At 36.0% G+C, this 20,995-nt stretch overlaps 1 protein-coding gene across 9 annotated transcripts in view; it reads left to right on the forward strand.

The window, feature by feature from the left end:
* NEDD4L (NEDD4 like E3 ubiquitin protein ligase) overlaps positions 1 to 20,995 on the forward strand; it is a 193,318-nt gene that overhangs the window by 157,146 nt on the left and 15,177 nt on the right. For 5 of the 9 annotated variants that reach the window (XM_052778721.1, XM_052778724.1, XM_052778716.1 and 2 more), the window contains 9 exons: positions 1,004 to 1,081; positions 3,178 to 3,232; positions 3,322 to 3,378; positions 7,947 to 8,005; positions 12,369 to 12,434; positions 13,788 to 14,017; positions 15,732 to 15,853; positions 16,716 to 16,786; positions 18,837 to 18,932. In XM_052778721.1, the coding sequence (XP_052634681.1) occupies positions 1,004 to 1,081; positions 3,178 to 3,232; positions 3,322 to 3,378; positions 7,947 to 8,005; positions 12,369 to 12,434; positions 13,788 to 14,017; positions 15,732 to 15,853; positions 16,716 to 16,786; positions 18,837 to 18,932 (834 nt within the window). The remainder of the gene's footprint in view (positions 1 to 1,003; positions 1,082 to 3,177; positions 3,233 to 3,321; positions 3,379 to 7,946; positions 8,006 to 12,368; positions 12,435 to 13,787; positions 14,018 to 15,731; positions 15,854 to 16,715; positions 16,787 to 18,836; positions 18,933 to 20,995) is intronic. The other 4 variants (XM_052778722.1, XM_052778723.1, XM_052778718.1 and 1 more) reach the window with 1 other exon arrangement.

The following is a 20,995-nucleotide window of genomic DNA, read 5'->3' on the forward strand; positions in this document are numbered from 1 at the left end:
AATAGTGTTTTGCATCTTGTATTTGACCTTTTTATACTTCACAAATCTTTGCATACAAGTATTGTCCTTTAAATTCCCCATGTTTGGGTTTTAGAGGCATGTAGTGCAATGGAGATTTGGATTGTTGTTTAGTTTGAGAGTGTCTGTAACTCTATTGTATTTCACTGTGACTAGCACTGCTTTTTTATTAATATAATGTATGTTCATCTTCAGTTAATGGAATCCATTTTATTACTTGTTTTATGTCACGAGGATCCATTTTTCAATAATTCTGCAATTTTGGTCAATAAATTGAAGGAATAAAATTGCACTAGGAAAAAAATGTCAGAGACAACCCAGCATTTCACATTACCCTTGAAATACAAGTTGCACTTTAATTTGTTAGGCATCGTTCAGATTCCCAGTGACCACTAGTTACATGATGTATTTTTAATGGTTGTTCTTAATGGTGTTCCCAGGTGCATGTGGGTAGATTATGTGTATGGAAATCTCAAGCATTTTTTGTCTAGATTTGTCTTCTGTGACCTATTTTACTTGCCCCTTTTTGCTTCATTTAGACATTGATGTAATAACACCTGTGCATTAATAAAAATGTAAGGAGCTCATTTTCATCCTTTTTGAGCCTTTTTGTGATAGGATGGTTTATTTCTCTTATGTTTTTAAGAGCCAAAAATGTGCATATATATCTAAATGCCATTTACAGGAGTGCATGCATTCCGAAGAACAGGGCTGTATTTTTTGAAGCATATCTCTGGATATAGCACACTTAATGGAGTCAAAGTCTCACATCACCCTAACTCGTAACATTTAAAAATTCATTTCAGTATATGAATCCTAACAAAATGTTCTATCGCTTTTGTATGTTTTGTTTTATTCTCAAAATATAAGAATAAAAGAATAACTGTAATATAGAAAGATTTCTTTTCCAGATAATTCTGTGTTTGACTTAGTATGTAGATCTAACTTGATCTGTTGGGTTTACAGTTCCATATTTCTGTTACAGGAGGATCCACGACTGAAATTTCCAGTGCATTTGAGATCAAAAGCATCTTTGAACCCTAATGATTTGGGCCCTCTTCCTGTAAGTGATAATGTGCATGTATTTTAATATATACCTGCTATCTTATGTGATCTGATTGATTAGTGCAGTCATATATTGTATGTGGACACATATGTTGCTTTCATCACTTCTCTGAAGATACTAAAGCTATGTTTATATATAGCACTAAAAAGCTTTATTGTGATCTGTGAATCAGTCAGGCTCTTTGAAGCCAGCCTGTAGTATTTCTGAAATGATTGCATGTTTCTTTGCTTATCTGAAGCTTTGAAGAAACTTACCTTGGTTTTATCTTTGACTGTGTGCTTTTAGATAATTACCTGTTGCTTTTGGAAAAAATGGAGCAGGTTGTTCAAAGTGAGCTCTGTCAATGTACCAGCATATATTGGCATTCAGAAATCTAAATAAACTTTGATTTTTTTCAAAGAAACTTCCGTATTCTGCAGAGAAAATTATTATTTTAACATCAGAAATTTCATCACACTTGTAACCAATGTATAATACTTTTTCACAGCCATGTCAAATACAGAGCTTTGCTTTGTTTTTAAAGAACTTCATCCTTAATGGCAGAGACTAGTCTATGAAAGCTAACACTTTTTCTAAGGTGCTGATTTTTATGGTGTAGTGTTAATTCAGCTCATTGCCTCATACATACTAAGCGTACTTTTGAGAAATTGCCATTGAAATTGTACTTGCAACACTGGAAACCTTAGTGACAGCAAGCCACTAATTGTCACCAGCATTCTCAGTGCTCCAGCACGTATTACAGGCTGTCTGCAAACAGCTGTGCCAGCAGAAGAGGCTACTGTCCCACCTTACATGATGTGGCAGATTAAATTATTTTAGTTTTAAATAGTTTGAATAACAACTCTTTAATCCTACTCATTTTCACTGAGCTGCGTTACAGTTTACTTAGATGAACAGCTCTGCCAGCAGACCAAAATGAGTGCTGCTTTTGGCAAGAGTGGTGACAAATGCTACCTTTGGTGAGGGGTGATAATCTCTGTTACCACCTGTGATCAGACATCCTCCTCTAAAACATCCTAAAATCTCACTGCCCTTGTCATGATTAGCAAAAAGTTTGCCTTGTGTTTAAATCAAACTAGGCTACTTTCAGGCCCAGCATCTTGAACCACTGATTAGATCGAAAACCACGTGCAGCTGAACATATTTATTCTGATGCATTTCCTGGTTACAGCACAGCAGTACTGCAGTTTGTCTTTAAGAAAACAGCTGTGAAAGTAGCTGTTCTTTTGCAGTTCTTCAGATATGTGTGGAGCATGCATTAATCTTCGAGGACACATTGCTTAGATAGGAGGCACTGCATGGGAGTAACTGAAGGGCCAACTTAAGAGTTCATTCTGTTAATTGCAAGGATAAAACATGCAGTGAAATCATGTATCACTGGAAATATATAATTAGTAACAGATTTAAACTCAGTTAAACAAACCATTTTTGAGTGAGGCAAGAATGACTACAGAATTTAGCAAGAGTTTCTCAGAAAAGATTGAAATGAAATTACTTCTCTATATTTTATAGAAGTCAAGCTCATGTAGAGCGCACAGGTGGAATGAGTGCTAGACTGGACAGCATTGCATACACTAACAGTGTGCCATTTATTCTCCTTTCTATACTATAATCATTTGGAAGATGAGAAAAGGGAAGGGAAGAATTAACGACTAGGTTAGACATTCTTGTCCCACTGTAATGGGATCCTGGCTTACATATTTACAAGCAAATAACCCACATGTATTTCAGCAGTAGAACCAGAAACTTTCAAACCTAACCAATGATGGACAATCTATTCTTTGTGATCGTTTCCTCATAGTAGGAAATGAGTATAAACCCTGATGCAAGAAGTCTCCACTTCCAAGCTCTAAAAAAATATTTACTGTATTGGATAGTTACCAGTATAAAGAGCCAGTTCTTTGAATCTTCCTAGATTTTTGGTCTTGACATAATACATCTGTGATCATTTTGTGTTTTCTAGCTCACAAGCATCTATCAGGCAGTTTACGTAGGTGTGGATAATGTATTGCTTCAAGCTGTGTGAGAGTGGTGGTATTTCACTTATTTTCTCTCTTTTTTTTTTTTTTTTTTTTTTTATTTCCCAATTCCAGCCTGGTTGGGAGGAAAGAATACATTTGGATGGAAGAACGTTTTATATAGACCATAGTAAGTAAGCACTCCGGTACTACAGCGAATAGACAAAGGGAGGTAATAAATATAGAAGTGAAAGCTTTATAATTTTACTCTTCATTTAGGAAGCCAGGTGTTGATATGTGGAGACATTGATACCAGAGACTTAGTGCCCTCATACGGTACTGTATATTCACTGAAAGCTTGCTTTTAATTGGCTCATCAAGCTTTGTCCCTCTCTGACTTGTGAAGCATTAACATTTCTTCTTTGTGGTTTCTTTTGTTCTTGTTGATATTTTGGATTCGTTGTTGTTGTTGTTGATGATCCCATGGCTTATTTGCTCTTAATAAATTAAAATATACACTAGGAATAGAAAATAAGATGAGAAAAGATCATATAGCCACAACTCCACATATAGGCAGTGGAGAAATTAGCACTGATAAGTATTCTTTCCTCTCCTTTAAGAAAGTCTTGTGGCAGTGCTGCTTCTGATCTTATTTCCTATTTATAGCATGTTAAACTGCACCCAGCCCATTAATATTATTCAGTTCTGTTAGTGAAGTTCTAGTGTAAGTGATGTTTCATTGTAGACTTGTCTTATTACAGCATCTCAGAACTACTGTGTGAGTTTTTGTTGTTGTTTTGAAAATAAAGTAGCCCAGACAGGTTGGGTTGGTGGTTCTTCTTAAGACTTCAACTGGACTTTATAATGAGATATTTCTATTGATGGCATAATCTTCACAGAAATAGATAATGCACAAAACCATTAGAAGAGGGTGCATATGCTACTCAAAGAATTAAAATCTTAAACTATTACACATATTTGACAGTATTATGTTTTTCCTTCAGTATCAGTAACACTGACTCCGATGCTTATCCGCAGTTCTATATATGACACTATTAAATCATTATTAAAAGACTGTCTCTAAAGTAATACAAATTTTGAAATTGTATAAATAATTTTAAATAAAAATTAGAAATAATACACTCGTCAAGCACCACATTAACCTCTTTTAAACGTCAGTACAGAATTATTATTCTTTATACCTTTTGTAATTGTTTTTCCCAGCATATATCTGGAAACTTAAATATGACAAATTGTTCTAAACTGCTGCCACTGAAGAATCACAGAATAAAACTGTCTTATTTAAAATATCTGTATAATTTTTGAGCCTCTCAACCTCCTTTAAAGAGTTTTAATTTTTCAGTCTCCTAAATCTACTTAAGCATGTGTTAGTCTCTAAAAGTAAATGGAATGTTAAAGTTGTACATTAATTAGAATTCCCCAAAGAGTTTATAATTGTTATAAAACTAAATTTATTTGCATCTGAAATCTCTCTCTAGCCCCTCTTTTGATCTGTGTTTTTAGCTTTTTATATAACAGCTTTTACAAGAGTTTAGAGGATATTTTTTTTTTTATAATGCTGCTTGTTTCCAGCAAATATCCTTTTGGTCTCAATCTGGTGCCACACCACTACAATTACAAGTGGACTCCAGGAGCAGAGGTGGTGCCAGTGGTATTACAGTGGACACGTTGCAGCTCCTTTGTGCTCAGTATTTAGGGAATGACTGCAGACAGCATTCAGTGCTCGGTGATTTGGCTTGAGCAATCTCAATAGTAGCATTTGTTTTCACAGTATTGATAAGAAAGTGCAATGACATTTGACCATATTGATAGGCTTATGACAGAGCCTGCTGACTCTTACTTAACTTGTTTCATGGCTAACTTGAGTGCATAGGCTGAAATCAGTCATGGGTGCAATCAGCTGTGCTCGCCCTAAATATGCAAGTCTCAGTAGCCCATTACCATGATAAAATGGCCATCATTTCAGTCATTCTCTGCTAAAGTGATTAGTTAAGATGCAACAAATGTAGTCAGTTTCATTATTAGAATACAATATAAATGTTGAAAGTGTTGACAAATTCAGCTACTATTAATGTCCTGGTTCCCCAGATACATTTTGTGATTCTTCTGCATAATTATCCAATACTGTTGTCCTATTTCTGAAATGTTTTTCTCATCCCTGAGAGAAACTGTAAAGAAGTCTAATGCAACCGGCACAGAAACCTCCTGTTGTGGAGCAATACTAACTGCTATTAAGCATGCCATATAAACTAGTAAAGCAAAGTACTGTTAAAATAACTTAGGTATTACTTGTAACATAGGAGCCTGAAAATATAATATTTTTAGATTTTAACTGTAAACAGTTCTGATTTCGGCAGCGGTCAATCTTTTAACAAAAAATAGAGTCTCTAGTTCTCCATGATTGGTCCTTAGCTAGCTAAGTTAACATTATTTACCATCCATGAATAAAACAGTATTCTCTGTTCATTGTAGCATGCATCTGCGTTTCGTAGGAGCCTTATAGATCTACCCGTTGGAAGGTATCATGAAGGAAAACACACAGGTTTTCCAACCATATTTAGAACAGTTACCCATGGTTCACTGCCAGGGATGGATATATTAGATGGGTTCCCCTCAAAGTCTGTCTTGGATCCCCCATTCATCAATATATTCATTAGTGATTTGAACAATGAATTGGGGGACTGTACTCATTAGTGCAGCAGGAAACAGCAGGGTAGGAGAGGTGAGAGGTACTCGCTGGAACAGGATGAGAATCAGAATGAGTCTGGCAAATTGCCACTGTAGTGTGAAGGAAGATGCTGTTCAATAGGAATTGCAAAGTGTTACTCGGAATGGTAATGATTAGAGAATTTTGGTTGAAAAGGGCATGAAAAATAGCATCAACTGGACATAAGTTAACTCATCCTGTGATGTATCAACAGGAGTGTCTTAAATAAGACCTGAAGAAATCCTTCTAATCTTATCAGCACTGGTAATGTCTTGCCTATGATAATACTGTATCTAGCATGGGGCCCTAAACTTCAAGAAAACAGTGGACCACTTAGAAAGGGACCAGAGGAAACAGAGGAGAAGAGGGAATCCTCAAAGGCCCTAGAGCCCAATTTATGAGGAAAGACAGTATTGTATTTGTGTGAAGGCTCAAAAGAGTTGGTAGATTTTAAAAAATGTACTGCAAAAGGAATTAATTTGTTATCCACATTCACTTCAGGTAAGACAGAGGATCTTGAGCTACAATTCCAGGCAGAGTGGTCCATGTTAGGCCCTTCTAATTGTTGGGGCATTTAAGCCCTGGAATAGCATTTATAATATGAAGTCCCTGTCACTGTAATACTGTGAGGAAAAAAAAAAAAAAAAGAAAAAGATTTGACAGTAACTTCGTACACTCTTAAGTATGTAGGGCTATAAGAAAGAATTTACAAACTTGCAGTCGTTTCCCATTCAATCATCTTTGATTTCATAGAAAATTACCAGTATGATTTGGGGCTGTCAGTGTCAAGTAGGTATAAGAAATGGTGTAAAACCAGTAAACTTTGTAGAAGGAAATTTGACTGAACAGGTTGAAGCAAGATGAAAAGGACCAGATTAGGCATCACGCCTTTATGGCAGGGTCTGGTCTGTGGATCTCATGTGGTTTCTGGACCTGTCAGTCTAACAGCCTTCCTCCATAATTTCGATAAGCACTAAATAGACTTAATGGGTAAAGGGAAATAAAATAGTATTTTGATATTAAATTAACTCATAGATCAAATTTCTTGAAATGTGCTTGTGAACTTCTTGAATTTTCTTCAGTTAACATTAATGAATGTCACCTTTCAAATCCCAGTCCATTTTAAAACTAGCTTGGGATGCTCAAAACTTACAGGTCTTTTCCAACTGTAGAAACGTGGAAAATACTTGTGTTTTAATATAAGTGGGTTTGGTTCTTTGCTTTTACCTATGGTAGCCATAAAAACAATTTTCTTGAAACTTAGTGTGTTTATTCCCAAACCTAACAGTTACAAAACTTCATAAATCAAAGCAGTGTATGTAACAAGCAGATGTATTATTATTATTACCCTTTCAGTGCAGGAAATGGATGGCTTAAGTCTTGCCATTGCAGGTGGCATCTAGTTTGGTTTTTGGAGCATTGTCTTATTGTTGCAACGTCATCATTTTGTTGTGATTCTGTTGTGTTCAGAATCTTGTGAGGAGCAGTTGTCTGGAGGCAGGGAGAGTTTCACCATGGTCCTGTATAACCTTACCATATCACCCTCCTGGTGCTCTTAAAAACTGTAGATGAAAAGAACTGGTTTCTGTCGTGCTACTGCCAAAATCTCCTTTGGTCAAAACTGAATGATCTTTTATACTGTAACTGTATAATTTTGCCTCCCTTAATGGTCCTATAATCTTCTCATTCAATCAGTGTCTAGGACTTTTTTTTTTTAAAGAAAAGAGATGATATTCCCTCCAAATTTAAATACAGTCTATCTTTTAAAAGTATTACATTTTGGCTATCTTTATGCAAAATTTCAAAAATGTAAACTCAGTCTGTCATTTGACAAAGTTTTTGGGTTCCTTTACCTTTGAGGCATGAAGCCTGTGTATTTCTAATATGAGTTGAATCCAAGACCATGTTCAAATAGAACACGTTTACTGCTACAGATGCTGAAATAAAAGCAGTGTAAATACACTGGATTCTGTTGTAGTTTTACATTTTGAATGGGTGTTTTCAACTAAACAGTGTGATGGGGTTTTGGTGTAGATGGGTGAATGCAGCCTTTTCTAACCCTGAAATACTAAGCTGTGGAAACGTTAGGGAAAACAGTTGTAGGGAGAAAAAAACAACTTAAATTCACAGTGTGGTTACAGAGAAGTAATGATATAATTTCTTTTGTTATTTACAGATAATAAAATTACCCAGTGGGAAGACCCCAGACTGCAGAATCCGGCAATTACTGGTCCAGTAAGTACTGCTATGGGGTTTTTTTCCATTAAATGCTGTGACTCGTGTACATTTGGTATAGGCAGGAGGCATTATCGAGCAGCAGGTCATGCCTGTTCTTCAGACCAGGTCACACTCTGCCTGATGAACAGACCAGGAAGCAGGACCTCTGCCTTGCGTTGGCTTTTCCTGATGGACATGGGAGGCTCAGGTGCTAGCTTTTGTGAGTCTGCAAGGGCAGGGGCAGCTGCCATCATGTGACAGCCTGCCAAGGTGCCCCAAAACTGGTGCCTCGTCCCCAGCATTCAAATGGTTATACCACTCTGTGGACCTTGTATTGTTACGCACAGGCTGGAGTGCACTGGGGACTCTTCCAGCCTGCTGCCAGTGGTCCAAAGCAGTAGTGGGCTAATTAGGAATTACTGGAACATTTGGAACTACAGTGCTGTGCACACTATTCCCCCAGGTCAGACAATAGGCTTGAATTTGATGGGTTTGGAGGCTTTCCTAGCATTAGCTGCCTAGCTAGGGAATTTTTCCAGTGGTACAGTTATGATTCCTGTCTTGTAGCCATTAGCATGTGAAGTTGGCTTCTGCCTTGGAGTGTCTAGGAAACATTCTTGATCAGTAGATATGACAGTAAATCACAGGATACCTCTGTTTCAGTGGGGAGGAAGAGAATGCTCTTCAGAAGGACAGAAACTCGTGTTTGGCTCGTTTTAATTTTTTATATTGTTGTGTTATTTCGGAGTGAAGTTCCATCCATTTGGAAGCTGCATGGCTAAATAGTCTGAATGGTGTTTCATGCTTTGAAACACACACAAACCCATCATTTCTCATTTGTTCCATTCTCTTCCTCCTGCAACCTAAAGCTTTCTGCACTAAGTGATGATGATCAGTGTGGTTTCTGAAAGAGATCCATTACTGATGTGATCCCTGGCTGAAAAATAAAAAATTCAAGATTTCCATATGGGTTTTGTTGTATTTGCTGCTTATGGTGATGATGCAATTCCAGGACAGAAGTAGTAGAGTGATATCTTTAGCTTACTTTTGACATCCAAACAGATGAATTGAGGGAAAAAATGTGATTTTTTTAAATAAATTACATCTAAAATAATGTAAGTGTAAAATATCTTCAGATTTTTTTCTTTCTCCACACTTGCTGATATTATAAGTTACTTAGTATGGAACAAACAATATTAAATCTTTGCATCTTACCTTTTATTCCTCCATTGTGTTCAAGTGGTATGTTTCTCTATTAGCCTATGTGAAGGGCACATGTCAGCTCTGAATCGTAAGTCCGAAGATCTGGGGAATTTCAGGCCAAGTTCTCTGTGCTGAATCCTAGATTGTAAGGTTTTAGGGATGTGTATAGGAGAAATGCTCATATTTACCCATTATCTGGGTCATTACCAACAACAGAACTGTACTGAGCTGAGACACTGTGCTATTCAGTTTTGGATTTCTGGATAACAAAAAGCTATTTCCACTTGATATGGGAGAGTTGTGACTGTGGATTCAGGTGTAAAAAAAGATAAAAATGGGTCTATCAGTTTTAAGAGACATAAAACTAACTGCGGATAAACTAAGAGATTTCATAATATCAGCCTTAGAAAAAGTAAATACATGCTTTAATATCAAATTTTCAAAACATCAAATATATGGAGTGATTCTTTGACCTTTTTATGCTTGTTTATGCCATTTTATGGTATTCTGAGTGATCAGACTTCCAACCCTAGATGTTTATTTTGGTAAATCCTCAGGATTTTTAAGGGTCTCAGGACACAGCAGATTAACTACTGCATGGTGTAATTCCAGTTGCTCTTGTTTATTGATAAGATTAATAATAATCACTTGTTTGAACGTAATTGCTTTTGGAGTGATTTACCCTTTTATCATTAACTTAATACTTGAGATACTAATACACAGTATGCTATAGAAATCCTTAATGTTCATTTTCCCAGAAATGTTAAGCATAAATGAGAAGGACTATCTGGGAAATTTTGTTTCAAGATTATAAAGGTCAATCATGATCCCATTAAGTAAATAACAGTTATTTGTGTGTTTGTTCTTTTTTTTAGAGAGAAAGCTAGATCAATCCATTTTACAGCCATATAAACATTAAGGATTCATCTTAATGCTTTTAATAGTATTTTTGGTGCCATGACAAAAACAAAGAACTACTTAAATTGCATTTCACATTGCATTTAAACAATGGAAACGTGTTGAAAGATTATTTAATGGCTGTAGTAAAGTCATATTATCATCAGAGTAAAGTTATTTAGCTTTATTGTTTTTTGGGGGTTGTTGTTTTTTTTTTTTAATTTTTCATGTCTCATCATCCACAAGGAAAAACTCATATAGAAATCTTTCTACCTCCCTCTTTCACCTACATCCAGTCATGAATCTACTTCAGGACCAGCCCATACCTTCCCTCCCCCAAAATCGCAGTCCTCACACAGAAACTGAACTTGAACCAGAGCTTTGCAATTTGTGATTTAGCCATCAAGGAACAGAGAATGTAACTTTTGCAGTCCTATGGAATTCAAAATAATTCTTTTGCTCCCAAGAAGTTACACTTCATTTGTTTAGCTAGTTGTTTTACTAGGTCTACTCTTTAATCTTGAAGGAACAGTAGAGCAAAGGAAAGTTGGAAAATATTATGATCAAGGCCAGGAAGCCTTTTTTTTTTTTTTTTTTTTTCCCCCTTCTTTTTTTTTCAAGGCACTTTCCAAACCCTGATTAAATTGATGTTGTGTACGGTGTCAAAAAACAGAGAATTAAGGACTCAACTTTCAAAAAATTAATTGTCAAAAAAACCCACAGAGAATTAAGGAATCTTACTTAAATACATAGCAGTTATTTGTTAGAGCCAGACCTGTACCTGTCATAGTATCACTTTTCCAGCCTATTCCTGTTCATTAGTTTAATTCACAGCTTTGTTTTATGGCCATTTCATCTGAAGGCTGAATAATGGAGGTTGCAGTCATAGGACTGGCAATCAGGAGTATGGATAGCTCTTATCTGTACTCGTGCTTGATGGCTGATGCAATTCACTGCCTTTGTGTCTGGTACTACTTGGTGCCTTAAAAGGCTTGGCCTTTTGGACATTTGTAAGCATTTCCTATCAGGTGCAGAAGCAAAGGAGTCTGATGAAGACAGGTAGGTAGCAGAAATGAACACTGTCATCTTGCTGACCACTGTGGTGGTCAGCGAGTGGCGTACGGGTTAACATCAAACATGGCAATTGTCTATCTTAGTGTCAAATCCTTGCTTACCCATACAGTATGTTAGCAGGAAAGAGAAGCACAGTGTTAAAACAGAAATGTCTTTCAAAACTCTGAATGACAGAGCTTGTGAGAACCTTTGTTGAACCTTGATTTGTGTGTGCCTAGAATCATCCTGAGACGCCTTTCAGGTATCTGGAAATCCACATAAATATTTGAGACCTGTGGCATTTGCTAAGGAGTGTTTACATATGCCAGAAACCAATTTCCAGCTCTGCTGGTTAATGTAATTCTACCAACCTTCACTGTGCTTTTTTTTTTAAAAAAACTTCTAAAATTGTTCTGTTATGCTGCCGTTACTTAAAAATAACTCACAGGCAGCTGCGCTGAGTGAGTATTCAGATAAATATTACACAATTGTACTTGATTCAAAATAATGTTAATTTGTTTATGAAATGCTTTCAGATTCTGGATTAAAGACATTATGAAGGTGTATATTTTCATTATAAGTAACTTACAAAATAGTTTTGATATAGTTTGATGATAGTTTGATAACTATTAAGAATTATATTCATTCACATTGGGCTGAAAAGATAATTTCTAGCTATGGACATTCCCCTGCCCTTGAATTCTTTGAAAATTTCTTTGAAAATTCTTTCAATTTTGTGTATTTTGAGTAGCACCTAATAATGCTTAGCACTTTCAGCTGTGCAAATCCATATTCTGTGGTAACATTAGTCATTTTTAAAATTCAGTATCATATGGAATGCTCATTATTTCCTAATGAGACACATGGATGGTAGTAATACATTCCAATTTTTTTTGTCTGTGTTAAAAATTATTTTTGCTCTTTTTCTGTTCTGAAAATAACAAAAAAAAATGAGGGTAAGTAGTTGATAAACAGAACAACTGGGTCAAAAGTTTTCATACCTTTTAACTCAGATTACATACTGAGATTACACACTTTAACTCAAATTACACAGAAATGGGAAAATTTTGGCTGCTGTACTTCATGCGTGGTGGATTTTATTAGATGAACCTATGACATACATACGTAGATAGCATGTCTTTAAATTTCTTTTTTGTTTAAATAATGTCGGAATATCAAACTGCGAAATAGGTGGAATAATCTGTATTTATGATTCTCTCTCTGATAGGCAGTTCCATATTCCAGGGAGTTCAAACAGAAATATGACTATTTTCGGAAGAAGTTAAAGAAACCAGTGAGTAGAAACGTGCTGCTTTGTGCTGGAATCAGTTATGCTATGTCTGGGAGAAACGACAGACTGTCCCAAGCATAGATACAGAACGGTGGTGTACCTTGCTATAACACACTTGCCAATTTTTCTTGATTGTGCTACACCTAGAGGGGTTAAGTAGGAACCAAAAAAATTAAAAGAAGTTTGAATTTGATTTCTCAACAAAAACATTCACAAATCTTTAAGACTCACTTTTTTTAAATGAATGCAAAAATTAAAGTGATGAGGCAGCAAGGAAGTAGCAGTGATTCGCTATTTCCCATTGCAGCTGAGACTAACTGGTATGTTACTTTACAAGCTTTTAGGTCAAAAATAGGCTTGAGGATTGATACTTCTCCATCACCTTCAACAGTGGACTTTGAAGGGCAGAGCTGGAACAAGTTGGCAAAGCAGAGCCCACAGTTGTGCTGGATCTGGCACAAGCTTCTAGTGTTCTTGTTCAGTGAAAAAAAGTATTTTCAGTAACATCTTTAACATAAGAGAGCGCTCAGTATTAGCTTGCATGTGATATTGACTCATAATTAACAGTAAACAGCCTTGGCGACACCAACTTTAATTTGCCAATGTCTTTACCTGTTTATTGATAGCTCCGTGAATTTTCACCTTGAGTTTGACCAGTGATTGCACACAATAAGCACTTCAGTTGTCAGGAAAAAACAAACCTTCTGAAACAGTTGTTTTAAGTCAGTTTTATCAGGAAAATGATACATGGCTGTAACAGTCATGTTAATCTGTTCATCCAGTCTTCTTTCTACAAATGATTAACTCAGTTCTCATTTGTCTTTTCTGAATTTAGCTCCCTGGGCTAAATCATAATGGGCATTAGCTCCCTCCTATTTAGGCAGAACTTCTAAAACATTGTGGCAGCTCGATTCTCTTTTGTTTACATCTTTGCAATTCAGTTCTGTTGTGTGTGTGGTACTGTAGGTGTTCTTGTGAAACTGTTCTGGCCTTTACAGATACGTGAGTAAAACGGTTGCATAAATCTTACGCATTTGTTACCATTTTAAGCTAAAATGCCCTTAAATAAAGCATAGTAATATCAATAATTTTCTCACTTTTTTTTTGTTTGTTACTTTTCTTGTTGTTTTCATTGTTTTGTCAAATATCATAGAAGTCTCTGAACCACTATACTGAAACTTACCGAGTTCACCATATGCTATCAACCTGTAGACTTAGCACTGGAAAACCAAATTAAGGGGAAGCTTTATACATCAGATGTTTAATCTGTCATTTAGTTGTTACCACTGATCAGTAATTTGCCTGAAGACTTATTTACTGAGACTAACAAATATAATATAATCTTCTTTCACATAGGCTGATATACCAAACAGATTTGAGATGAAGCTACACAGAAATAATATTTTTGAGGAGTCCTACAGAAGAATCATGTCTGTGAAGAGACCTGATGTACTAAAAGCCAGGCTCTGGATTGAATTTGAGTCAGAAAAAGGACTTGACTATGGAGGTGTGGCCAGAGAATGGTTTTTTCTCTTGTCCAAGGAAATGTTTAACCCTTATTATGGTCTCTTTGAATATTCAGCAACGTAAGTGGCCATTAAAATATTTCCATTCATAAGGGATATACATTAGATTTTGCATAAGAGACACAGTTACACTGGCAAGTATTTAGATCATTAGATCTTCCTTCATGGTGCATCAGTATGCACTCTTATCAGTCAGATCTCTCTGTTCTGTACTATCATTTCTTACTTGCTTTTCAGAGAACCTTTCAAATTGTCATTGAAGTCTCAAAAAACATTTTTATTATTAAGACATTATTCAGTGTTGCCTTGCTTGTAGCAAAACTGCAATTTTTGAGGCTAGTAATAGTGAAAGGAGCAATGTCAGACAAAAGACTCTTTTTATGCCCTCCCATTACATTGTAAAACACCTGCCATCCAGAATTACAGTGCTCCTTTATAATTAGCTTATAAAACAGCTTCTCATTTACATTGCAGTAGTTACACAGCAGTGGCCTTACATAAGTTTAAATTCATTTTTGTCTAATTTTAAAATTTTCAAGCAATCCATTAGTGTAAATGAGAGACCAAGTCTCTTGCTTAAAGTACATTTGTTTTAATGTGCAATATGTAATTCCACATTGTGTACTTAGCTACAGTGAGAATGGATTTCTTAATTGCAGGCAGTAGTTTTGATGTTTTTATGTCAATATCAAGCACACTCCTTTAATAAGTGTTGAATAGATTGTAAAGTAGATGAACAAAGACTGCATAATGAGAGTTTTCTCACATTTATGTGTCAGAAAGGACATGTTCTGCTGTTGAAGGGAAACACAACTTAACACTGACTAGCACAGAGTGCCCATGTGTTAATACAGTTCACTGGATAAACATTTGTTTTGAAATATTTCCACTTATGGGATATAGGTCACTGTAGGCATTTTAAATATAATGGTATTTCATTTTACGTTCAGAGATCTAACTAGTTATTTTAAGAAATAAGAAAAAAAAATCTACTTAAAAACGCTGTATCTTTCTTCACAGATTAAGCATATACTGCAAACTAAAAATACTGTTTTACACTAATGTCTTACTGTGACACACACTTTCACATGAGTCTTAATGCTTTGTTACCCTGTTAAAAGATCTTAGTCCTTTGATGGCTTTTTCCAATATCCTGGGAGTTAAGCGTATTTCAGAGATGTTCTCTAATATGTGCAGTTTAAGATACTAGCAAGAAAACATTCTTTATCCTAGGACAGGGACCATGGGCCTATACTTAATTCCTCTTTAGTACCTACAGATATTTCAAGAACTAAAAGCAACTACTGCAAAAGAGAATTCTAAAATTTTAAGCCCTGAAACTTGGCTGGAAAGAGCGAATAACCAAGCCCAGCAGAAGGCAGAAGAGAGAGCTTAGCTGAAATTCTCATTCCACTGAAGCTGATGGCAAAATTTTACTGTTTTCAATGATGCCAGGCTTTTATCCTTTGGAGAGGTTAGCACAGCCCTCTTACACTTGCCACAAGTGGAATCCTGTTACCCCACAAGCAGGAGTTTGTTACCTTTGTCAAGTAATCATTACGGTCATAGCAAGACAGTTTTGATTAGGTCAGCCTACCCACAAACTGTCAGATACTTCTGTTGAGGAACACATGGATTAATTATGTAATTAATTACACTCTTGCAAAAATGAACAGGAAATGGCCCTAAGCTCAAGTTATTTATTAACATATCTGAATATCTGGTTATTAAAAGACTTGGTTATTTAGATATTTTTTTTCTTTCCCCAAAAAAGGGACAACTATACACTTCAGATTAATCCTAATTCAGGTCTTTGTAATGAAGATCACCTGTCGTATTTCACATTTATTGGGCGGGTTGCCGGTCTAGCAGTATATCATGGGAAGCTATTGGATGGTGAGTTATTACACTTTATGGCTATGCTACAGTTACTGGATTTTTATTAATCACTTCAATAATTCATATGCTTTAGAGTGTAGTATTTATGGAGACAAAGTCTGAGAGAAAGTAATGGAACTGGAACTGCTGGAAGTTACATTCCTGATGTGAATGGCAATTAAAAAATCATAGTGTCTTACTAAACAAATACATTTCGTATAAAGTTTTGCTCCTTTCTCCATTTGTGTTGGAACTGCAGAATCAGCATTGCTAAACAATCACTATCCCTAAAGGAAAATCACTAAATTTATATCAGCCATTTCCATGCAAACCTGCAGCGAAAGCAGTTGTGTGGGTGTCAATTGCAGCATATTTTGACCTGTAAAATTATTACTGAATGATTTAATGAGAAAATATGATTTCTGCCAAACTCTGAAATCCCATAGTAATCAAGCAAGGAAACGGTATAAACTGACCAAATTTTATTTAGCAGTAGTGCAGCACATTAGAAGAGGAAGCTCGCTGTCCTGTTTTTCTAGCATCTCCTTTGAGAGAAGAATGACAGTTTTAAATGGATTAGAGTAACTTGAGCTCAATTCCCCATCTTTTGTGTCTCTCTACCATTAATGGTAGAGAGGTGTTTGGTAGGTTATAGTGTTTAATGGCATAATTCTTGTAATTGAAAAATTGGCATTTCTGTGCCTAAACAAAAATGAGCCTGCTGTATTAACTTAAGCAGTTACAGCACTGTTAGTTCCAAGAGGTTTCTTTCTTGCTGGCACACTAGGAAATATCATGGTGTGTTATCCTTGAGTAGTTGTAGCTTTATGTAAGGTGAAAATGCAGAACAGTGGAGATAACACTCTTCCCTTTCTTTTAGGCTTCTTCATCAGACCTTTTTACAAGATGATGCTGGGGAAACCTATAACTCTGAAAGACATGGAGTCAGTGGTAAGATAACATGTAAACTGTATCAGCGTTAGTAATTATGTGGTTTTTTCCTCTGGGGAAATTTATAAGAGCTATTAATTCCAGTAAACGGCACAGTGGAAAACACAAGGTCATAGTTGCAACAACTTTAGAAAGATATGTATGTACTTTTTTTAATAAAACACATTTTCCCTGCTAGGACAACAGTTTCAGTACCAGTGCACTAACAGTGGTGAAAGAGACAAGGGAGAAGAGACATGAATAGGCCAGTAAGGAATGCAACATAAGATGTCTAATTAATTGTCCTTTCAGATTTGCTACTGGATCAGCTTTCTCCGTGTTACAAGGAGCACCACCAACAAGCCCTACAGCTTTCCTGTCATGCTGTGGAGCAGCAGGAGGGGGATGCAAGGGCTTAGTGCTGACCTGGCAACACAGGAAGTTGCCCACAGTGTTGGAAGGAGAAAGGGTTGCCAAATTATACACAGTTTTCTCTGAAATATACTTAATGATTGCAGCACAACTTATGCCCTTATATCCATTTTGGTTTTGTTCCCTGCACTTCCTCTACTTTCGCACCTTCAGCATTAATTGCAATCAAGTAGTTCGGTGCTTGGCACTCCCTGGGAGAAAAACAAATTGTTTTACAAGTTGGTAATCTCTAACTTTGTATTGTAAAATGAAGGACAACAGTAAATAGGATCCCTCACATGCCCAATCTAGACATATAGTGTACCAGTATTGAAACACAGTACATTTCAGATACGTACAATAGCTAAATACAAATGGTTTCCATTAAGTTAGCAGGATGATACTTGTTTTTGTCTTTTTAACCTTTTGAGGTCTGTCCAGTTTTTCCACTGCTATGGGCTTTGGGGAACCTTGGAGCTGTTACTTTTCCCCTTTCTAATGTCTTCCTCTGTTACCCATTATAGAGAATAGTTTATCTGGATAAGACTGCTCCAGATTGCCTCTGTAGGGGCAGGACTTGCTTGTGAGCCTGGCCACTCACATCCTGCACTTTCCTAAGACTGTCTTCAACAGCAAGGTCAGTTGACTCAAGCCCAGCACAGAGGCAAAATTACAGAAGAGGAGATGGCTTGAGCTCAAGTACAAGCTTAAAATGAAGCTCATGAGATACATATCCAGAAGGATCTTAAAAGGAAGTTCAGGGTCTTGTATTCTTACAAGTAGTTGGGAAACCTTTTCCTCTTATTCTTAGGTCTGCAATAGCTGTCCTTGGTCTTGTCAAAAGTATACTCGGTATAAGAATAAAACACAGTTTATTGTTGTTGATGTTTTAGAGTTTTACAGATTCTCAGTTACTGACATAAAAGCTGGTTCAACTGCTTAATCTCTCCTCCAGCTCCCACTATGTCATAGTCACCAAATTTTGGCAGGTCATTCTTCTCTTGAAGCATACATGAGTAAATAATGTTTTAACTTCATTTTGAAATTAATTTTTTTGGCTCTCTTGCTTGGAAGTATTTAATGATAGCTACACATACTTCTTTCTTTTTTTCTTGGGTCAATCTTTAATGATGAACTTAATAGATGATGAAGATACAACCCTTTTAGGAAATTAGAGGGGTCTTTTATTCAGCAAATGCCAAGGCTTTTAATAATAACAATGCAATCAGTTACTGTATACTATATTATTGATGTAATGAAGTGGTATATAAATTGTGTTGAAAAGAATGTACAGTTTTATCAAGACGACATTTTCTAATCAATTATTTCACACCACTATATACATCTTTACCTAACAGATATGTAGACTCAATTTATTGTGTTGTCTAATAATGCAATTAAAAGTCAATTAAGAAAAGTTACATGAATCTAAAAATATAGCATCTAAGAAAAATGCATATGAATAAAGTAATCCATCTCACCCTGCTTTACAGTAGCTGTGCAAATAAATGAGTTCTCATCTTTCCAGTCCCTTTGGAGTTCTAGTTTTAGATGGTTTTATTTGTTCAATTTAAAGTTAAACTGTACATTTAATGTTCACATTTTCAAACTTTTTTTTTATATATATATTTAATTATTGTTTAATTACAATCTGCTGTAGGATAGCGAATACTACAACTCTTTGAAGTGGATCCTGGAAAATGACCCTACAGAGTTGGATCTCATGTTTTGCATAGATGAGGAAAACTTTGGACAGGTATGTAAAGGTTATCCCCGAAGTCCATATTTCCATTTATTGGTTATTGCCACAAAGTAATTAAATACTGAGCAGTATCTCATGGTTGTGAACTTGGTCAGGACGGTTGAATGTTAGTGATCAGTATAGGCAGACTATGAATATTAACCTCTCTTTCTTCCTGAACTAAGACTGGGGATGCCAAAGAAGGAAATTATGTTCTTGTCAGTGAGCAATATGACAACTTTGTGAAAAGCAGTACTTGAAGCTGAGTAAAATGCTTGCAGTGAGGAGTAATAAAGGTGTTACACCATCCATCTTAGAAAACAGTCTCAGCCAGAGAGTGTTCAGGGTTTTATAGGTGGAAGATGTTCTCAAAGGACAAAGTAAGTGGTAGAGTTATAATCAGTGAAGTGCTTTTTTTATAGTTTCTTTTATATAATGCAGGCAGATAATACAACAAAAAGAAGCATGCCTATTTTAAAAAGGTTCACAATCTGTGGATTCTGTAACAGACTTTCTCCATTACAAATGAAAAATGTTAGATACTTTTTTAACAATTGAGAAGTAAGTAGGTGAGAATATAATTCATCAGCCAAAGTCGTAACTCATTTTATCAGTAGAAGCTTTAACAACAGCTTGTGGTACAGTTTGTCTTGGATTTACAGTCAGTCTTTACAGAGAATCCTATTAAAACAAACTTCAGAGATCTGGATCAGCTTCTGGATGGAAATAACTTGGGTGCAGATAAATGTCTTGTACGTAAGTATATGTGTTAAATTTAATTTGAGGACTTAAATAAATCATGAGTTTATTTACATGAGCTTGAAACTTACTTGCCTACCATGATTGGAGAGGTTTTTTTATTTATTTACAAGCTATGGAGCTGAACCATTTTGTAATGCATGCACACATGTAGTGACTAAAACATACTGGTTTTGTACAATATTGGGACTTAGTAACGCCTACCTGTGTCTCTTAAATTAATTTGCTTATAGTCTTTTACGACCTCTTCTAGTGTCTTCGTTTAACTCTTAGACCTCGATATCTTGGCTCCAGGTACCACTGGTATTGTGGACCACCGTGCCTTTTTTGAAAGCTGACTTCAAAATTTCAAAACATGCACACAATGTACTGTCAAGAACATTCTGATCCACTTCTCAGTGCTTATTACTTTTTTCCTGAAGCAACATAGGATTATTGGTTACATTGAAAATTAGGGAGAACATTAAAAGCCACAGGATGAAAAGTTTTTGTAATACACTGGGTTGTTCGTTGGTAATTTTCATTATCTTCTGTTCTGTAAAGGTTTAGCTTCAACTTATTCATAGCCTTTCACTGCCAGCTTTCACTTCTGCTGGCAGAAGTTTGTTCTCTGACTCAAAGCATAAATCAACTTACTTGGAGATACTTTCTGCTGTTCTCTGAACTCTTTAATACCTCAAATAGCTAATTCTGGCATTGCCAGCAAGATTGATTTTTGTTTAATTTACAGTAGATGCATCTGATTCCAGAAGAAAATAATACTGTTTCCATCATACTGCTGGTGAGATGCAAAATTGGCATGGCAAATTTTATCAAAGAAAAGGCTGGATAAGCTCAGTAGTACAAGGATAGGGTATCCTGTAGTGAGGAGGAATTTATCTACCTAGAGATGGAAACATCAGTCCAAATGCGTACAGGATGCTTTCCAGCAGTTCAGAAGTTATGGCAAATATTGACTACGTTGGCTTTTTCTGCACGTACCGCTGGCCGTTGCCAGCACTCTGGGGACTACTAGAAGTGAAGGGACCCTGACTCACTATTGTCACTTGTTTTGCCTCATCTGCTGCTAAACTACTGAAACTTTATAAACGTGCCCTTGGGAACCTGAGTAGGAAATGATACTGCTTCCACCAGGACATTGTGTATGTGAGAGGGAGATGTTTGCATTGCTGTAAGGTTCTGTATTTATTTATACTTCATTTATCACCAAAACCTTTTCTGGAGTTACAAAAAACCAAGAAACCTCTAATAAATCTTATCTTCTTATTACCTTTCTTTAATTAATAACCAAAATACGGTTTCGGTAGTTCTCACAGGTC

This window comes from Harpia harpyja, chromosome Z (assembly GCF_026419915.1).
Source record: "Harpia harpyja isolate bHarHar1 chromosome Z, bHarHar1 primary haplotype, whole genome shotgun sequence".
Taxonomy (NCBI): domain Eukaryota; kingdom Metazoa; phylum Chordata; class Aves; order Accipitriformes; family Accipitridae; genus Harpia; species Harpia harpyja.